A 7,343-nucleotide genomic window follows, 5' to 3' on the forward strand; every position below is an offset into this window, starting at 1 on the left:
GTATGAAACGTTCCATTGTTTGGTTTTGTTGAATGGTATCTTGTGTAGGAATCTAGAAAAAAAATAATAAAATAGATTTTAATGGCCCACAGTAATGTTCAACTTGTTCTTGATTTTCAGTATCTTCAAGATTAAGATGTGTAAATTGAAAGTATATGGTTTTGCTCGATGTGGTGTCTGTTAAAAAATATAATTATTTACTGATGATTGAAGGTTTTGCTCGATGTTGTGTCTGTTAAAAAAAATATCAATTATTGTAATTATTATATTATTATATGTTTTGTAATTGTTTTTTGTATTGAAATTATTTTTTTGAAAATGGCGGTTCGATTTGGTTTATGAATGCTTGTTTGATATGTTTAAGCTATGATGATTTTTATTGAATATATATATATTATAGATTTGAATTCCTTAGCTCTTGTAGGATTATCTGCAAACATTTTTTTCATACTAATGTTCCTTCCTGCCTATTGCCTCAAAATACTTCTGAAATGCTTTCCATGATTTATAGGAGATTAAATCCATTTTGCTAATATGATCTAAATTGGCTTAAAATTGCTATGATAGATAGATAGATAAATTATAGATATATAGAAAGAACAATATATTTGACATCAATTAAGACAAAATATTTACATTTCAACTTAGAAATATAATTCTATTTAAAATAAAAGATAATATTATAGATGGCGCTAATTTAACATAACTTAAATACTTCCGAATATGTTAATATTAATTAAATATTATTAAGAATCACTCCCTATTTAAGTAGAACAAACGTCCAATAATTAATAAAGAAGTTGAATATTACATAATATATTAACAAAATTATAATTGACTATTATCAGGTAAAATAATTGACTATATAATGTCACAGTTGTGACTGTGACTGCTATAATCATTTTGATTATACAAATAATATTTAAAAGAAAACTATTGGCTAAATTTGATTGACATTTTTTGAGGATTATATATATAGATATTTAATTTATAAATATAAAATATATATCAAATTAATTTTAATATGAACATTTTCCTTTTTTTACTTAAATTTTTTTTATTAAGCCGCACAATTAATATATTTTCAAAACTCGGCTCACTCAAATTACATCTATAATGAGATAGCAATTTAATTGTTGAAAAATCTTTCCACACTAACTTGAGTAGCCGGCACTGCCAATATGATATCAGATTTGATATGTCATTTATAATAATATTTTGGATTTAATTTTTCTCTAAGCATTATAATTTATAAACTTAAAATATTAAAAAATGTTGTAAAATGACATTATACTAAAGTTTATAAAAATTATGACCGACACTTATCAATCAAATGTGATTGATGATAATCTTTAAAATAATTCGAATATAATTGAAATCTAATAATAACTTACATATTATTTTATAAGCCTAAAATCATGAGACTCGAACCGGTTCAGAGACAATTTAGCGGTTCGGTTCAGGTTCGATTTTTTTTAGCGGTTTAGGTTCGATTCAGGTTTTATAAAAAAATACCGGTTTTTAACGGTTCGGTTTAGGTTCGGTTTGGATCCCTGCTCTTTTCATAGAGATAATGATGTTGTAATATCTATAGTAATGCTTAACAATAAATACATAATGATGTATTATATATATTATAAAGTAATATATGAAATACTTTGTATTTATTATTAACGAAATATGTTTAATCGGGGATTCCCAACAGATGAAAATAATTATTTTTGTATATATCTATTGCTAGTTTCCCAGCAAAGAAAATGTAATCAGTCAATTGAAAGTCAAAGCACGGGCTGTAGCCTATGAGAAACCAAAATCTTTTATCCACTGGGTATCTGATCCCATGTTGTGCGAAATACGATTATACGAAAAATTGTAAATTATATAAATATAACATTAAGTATCGAAATTGTACAAATATTATTTACCTTAAGAACATACTAATTTCACTGCACCTATAGTATTTAATATTAAAAAGCTTATGAATGTATAATGGAAATTGACTAATTAAGTGTTCTACTGACATTTTTCGGAGTTTTTAATCCCACTTTTAAAAATGGTATATTAAAAATTCCACCGATTTGAAATTTTTGCCTATTAATACTACCGGGTGTCGAACCGGTACGTGACACCGATAATTATATAAAAATTACTTAGAAACATAAAATTAACAACATATTTTATCTAAATTTATGTAATAATTGTGATGAGATAAAATAAAAATTTGACTTTCTTATTTTCTTTTGGATTGTAATGCGCCATTCAAACGGATAATTTATAAATTCGATCCAATTATCTAAGTTTTATCTCATCCGATGAATAATCTACCATGCTTCCTTATACTTACTCTTTCCTTCTTATTCTTAGTTTCTATACTAATTACTTTTTTAGACATTCTCTATTTTAATCTCTTATCCCTTTTCCTATATTTTTCGCCTATATTTAGTTATACTATTTACTTTTTAAATCCCTTTTCCTAAATTCTATATCTATATTTTTCGATTTTATTAATTGCATCTATATATTATATCATTTATCATTTAAATAAAGAAACAAATGAACAGTCAAAAAAAATATAATTTTTATTTCTTATAAGAAAACGAAAAAGGTTATAAGTTTATTTATATTTTAAAAACAAAGGAGCACAAGAGTGGTACCTTTTTAATCATTTTATAAATTTAAATGGTCTAAAGAACCGACAATTTTAACGACAAATTATAAAAATGTTTAGTACTATTTTGCAAGGAAAAATATTTTTTTAGTGCAAAATTTTATCCATAAATTATTGAACTAACTTTTAAATGGTTGAATAGTTTAGAGTTGTCAAAAAGAATAAAATGTATAGGTCGAAACTATCAGGCCGATACATTTTGGATATCAGTGCATATTTGATTTCATTCTTAATAAAGGATGAGGAATGCGTAAAATACCTAATATCTTGTTAAAACGCTTCTTATCTTATATCAATGCAATCGAGAGTCCTGTGTATTATTTATTTTAACATTTGATATTTTTTAATATTTTCATTATAAAGATTTATACACAAGAACCCTGATAATTTGACTCAAGTTCCTGACGGCTTTTTATCCGATATCAATCCAGTTGATTTTTTTTTTAATATTTATTTTAACATTTTATTAAATTATATTTATTAAATGTTAAACAAAGTATGTCTCGGACTTCCTGAATACATTTAAATTCCAGTTTGATATTCCTATCATTAAATTGATATTTAATTTTGAACGATTGCTATTTATATTAGATTGTTTTTTTTATATTTATTATTTGAAACCAAGAATTCTGTCAAAACGATGCCCCATGCTTTGGCAGACAAATCCGTCAAGGGTTCCTCCAATTTCGATAAATTTCAATTCGAACGAGTGGGTTACTTCAGCGTAGACCCTGATTCCAAACTTGAAAAAGTATTTAGTTTGGAAAATTTATACTTTTAAAGATTTGTAAGGGAATCCCAAAATTATGAATTTTAAAAATATATATATTTTGGCAAGATTCATTTTTGTTCACAAGTAATTTCCTTTAATTAAATTTTATATGTTTTTGTTAATATAATATCTTTTTAATAAAATTATGTTTCATTTATTAGATGGTTTTCAATAGATGCGTTTCATTAAAGGAAGATTCAAAGAAATAATTAGGCTGTTAAAATATTTGCTTAATTTTATTAAAAATTGATAGTTGTTTATTTGATATTAAATGTGTTAATTTTTTGGTTAAAAAATAATTATTGTATTTTTTTGAGTTTCATTTTCAATAATTGCTAGAATTTATTTAAATATCTTACCTTATGCCTAAATATATCCTTCATATATATATGTATTGGTAATATATGAAGTCAATGTGTAGAAAAAGAAAAATCATCAAAATTTTTTTGTAGAAAATTTTTAATGCATTTTATTTTCTGATGATTATATTTGTTGGATTGGTAATTATTATTATTTCAAGAATAAATAAAGTTTTGTATATAATAATAGTGATGTATATTGTATATAACAAGATCTACATTTTTAAATAGTATCCTTCGTAGATATAGATTTATTGTTATTTGTGTAGCAATGTATCTTTTCCCCGCTGTGTAATTCTGGGCTAAGACTACGTTCAAACTTGATGGAACATTATTTTTTTCTAGTTAATTAACCAAATTATCGAATAGAATGAGGTATGGTATTTTTTATTGTAAAAATAAGAATTAAAAAACTTTTAATATCTATTTTTTTTATTTAAATATTTTACTGGTAAAAAATTTAAAAAATGCAAGTTAACACAGGATTGTTATATTTGATATCGTTATTTGATGGTATTTATTATATTACTAGCTAATAACCCGTCAAGAATGACGGGGTGAGGGGTAATTAGTTAGTTTGTTTATAGAGATAAAATTGTTGCAATGTAACCCGTGAGTATTAAGGGTATTTGAAATATCAAAATTTAAATTTGTGATAGGAATCATATTGAGTAAAATTAAAAATAGAGATTCTTCAAAAATTTTAAATGTAACCTAGACATTGGTCTCAAAATTTTGTTTTGCAGACACAGCTAGGCCTGATCAAAAAACCACGTCCCATGCAACTTTCCCCAAATTTTTCCATTTATTTCTATTGTAATTTAATAATAATGTCTTAAATTTTATTTTATATTTGGAATAAAATTTAAATTTGTGATAGAAATCATATTGAATAAAATTTAAAATAGAGATGCTTGGAAATTTTTTAATTTTAAATATGGGGTAGACATTAACCTGAATTTTTATTTGCAGACATAGCCAGGCCTGATCAAAAAACCAAGTCCCATGCAACTTTCATAAAATTTTGCCATTTATTTATATATAATAATGTCTTAAATTTAATTTTAAATTCCATTTATTTCTATTGTAATTTAATGACAATATCTTAAATTTTTTTTATATTTAGAATAAAATTTAAATTTGTGATAGAAATCATATTGGGTAAAATTTAAAATAGATATGTTCGAAAATTCTTTAATTTTAAATATGGACCAGACATTGGCCTGAAAGTTTTTTTCTCAAACCTGGCCAACCCATAATTTTGTAATTTTTTCCAAGCCTGGAGATAGGTGAATCTCTGAAAAACATATTGTTGGGAAAATTTTCTCAAATCCTCCAAAGACCATAATAATTTTGTTAGTTGAGAACTGAAATAAAATATATAAAAGTTATAATTCATTTAAAAAAATCAGAATATGAAAGTTGCATGTGCCTGGTTTTTTAATCAGGCCTGGCGATTTCTGCAAAAAAAAATTTTCAGGTCAATGTCTAGTCCATATTTAAAATAAAAAAATTTTCAAGCATTTCTATTTTATAACCCAATATGATATTTATCACAAATCTAAATTTTATTCTAAATATAAAATTAAATTTTAGACATTTTTATTAAATAACAATAAAAATAAATGGCAAAATTTTATGAAAGTTGCATAGGACTTGGTTTTTTGATCAGGCCTGGCTATGTCTGCAAAAAAAAATTTTCAGGCCAATGTATAAAATCCATATTTAAAGTTCAAAAATCTTAAAGCTTTTCTATTTTAAATTTTATTCAATACGATTTCCATCACAAATTTAAATTTTGATATTTCTAATTCATTCTCACGGTATATATTGCAACAATTTTACCTCTTTTTCTCCTAAATTTTAATATTTATATAAAATTTATTAATAAAGTATATTTAGTACCATACACAAACTAAAATATTACCCTTCAACACCTTCAGGTATTTATAGCAATAAATGGAAAAATTTTAAAAATATCAGCTATTAATTAATATATATATAATTAATATTTTAGTTTAAATTATGTTCAAGTTGGTGCATGCTTAAAACATACGCCTTTGAAACGGGAGGTTTGTGGTTCGAGTCTCGTAGAGAGCAAAAAATAACATTACACTATATAGTCTCCTTAAATTTAAAATACATTAGGAAGATACGAAAACGATCATGTTTTGATTATGGAGATTAAATAACGTTCTAAGTTTTATTATTGTACATACACCTCATAATTTGAATAGATTTTTTGTCATATTTCTTAACCCTTAATAGATATTTAATAAGAATTTTTAAACATATTTATATGTTAATGATTTCAATCATGAAAATTCTTATTTCTGGGTTAATGGCGGGATTTAAATTAATTATCATTTTTCTATGGTTCATCTACATAGAAATTTTAATTTAACATGTTTTATAATATATATTATGTTTATCACTTTGTTTAAGAAATTTACATATTACAGTGGCGTATCCAGGATTTTCTTATAGGGGGGAAAAAAATTTTGGGGGCTTCGCCCCCAAACCCCCTTTACCTGGCCTTCGGCCAGCTTTCCCCCGGCCTACGGCCGGGTCTTATTTAGCTATTCTATTAAATTATTCATAATTTAATTATATTTCTATTTTTAACTATTATTTACTAATTCGTGATTATGGATAGGATATTACATGCCTCTTTTTTATTATTTCAAGATAGGTATATTATATTTAATAAAGTGTTTTTAAATGTAAAGTTGAAATAAAGTGTAATGTCATTTTTTTTATAAAATTTGCTTTAAAAACTAGCCTCAGCTTAAATTCTCATACAATATAAGTAGAATATAATTTTTTTATTGAAAATACTAGTAGTAGTTTAAAATATTGACTAGAAAATAATTAAATTAACAAGTTTTTTTTAACTTCTTATCAAATACAAGATTTTTAATTATTTCGTTTGTCGTTGGAACCAAATCTCTGTGTATATTTAACAGAGCTAACCCATTTAGCCGAGATTCAGTACTTCGTAAATATGTTTTCAACCCTCTCAAGTTGGAAAAAGTCCTTTCATTCGTACATGTTGTAATAGGCATACATGCAAGAATATAAAACAACTTCGAAATATTAGGAAATTGAGCCAAGGTTTCTTTACACCGATTGAGCGCATCAATAGCATGCTCAGGTAAAATAGCTAAACGTATAAATATTTATACCACAATTCGAATTCACTGATTAAATTTATTTCAGTATCAATCTCATAGGAATAAAATTTTTCTAAATATTTAATTTTACCAATAGTGGCATTAGAAAATGAAGAAGGATCTTTGGGTAATAAAACTTGAAGATTGCTAAAGACTTGTTTTTTATCTAAAACCCGTACTTTTATTTGCGATAAAAAAGTATCTAAGAATGGGATGAAAATGGATATTTTATAATCTTCTTCAGTTGAGCCTATATTTATTTTCATCTCAATAATGGCCTAGGTGCTAGACGAGGTTTAATTAGTATTATATCATAAAATTTAGCCTTCGATTCAACGTCTACATTCATTCTTATTGTATCTACCTGTTCA

General features: G+C 24.8%; 1 protein-coding gene across 1 annotated transcript in view; it reads left to right on the forward strand.

The window, feature by feature from the left end:
* Positions 1 to 3,823, forward strand: part of LOC135923004 (probable glutamine--tRNA ligase) — an 84,632-nt gene extending 80,809 nt beyond the window's left edge. Inside the window, exons 16-19 of the mRNA XM_065457589.1 lie at positions 1,742 to 1,872; positions 3,032 to 3,098; positions 3,294 to 3,419; positions 3,602 to 3,823. Of these exons, the coding sequence (XP_065313661.1) occupies positions 1,742 to 1,872; positions 3,032 to 3,098; positions 3,294 to 3,419; positions 3,602 to 3,649 (372 nt within the window). The 3' untranslated portion in view covers positions 3,650 to 3,823. The remainder of the gene's footprint in view (positions 1 to 1,741; positions 1,873 to 3,031; positions 3,099 to 3,293; positions 3,420 to 3,601) is intronic.
* The last annotated feature ends 3,520 nt before the right edge of the window (positions 3,824 to 7,343 follow it).

Source organism: Gordionus sp. m RMFG-2023, chromosome 1 (genome assembly GCF_954871325.1).
Source record: "Gordionus sp. m RMFG-2023 chromosome 1, tfGorSpeb1-WG-v2, whole genome shotgun sequence".
Classification (NCBI taxonomy): domain Eukaryota; kingdom Metazoa; phylum Nematomorpha; class Gordioida; order Chordodea; family Parachordodidae; genus Gordionus; species Gordionus sp. m RMFG-2023.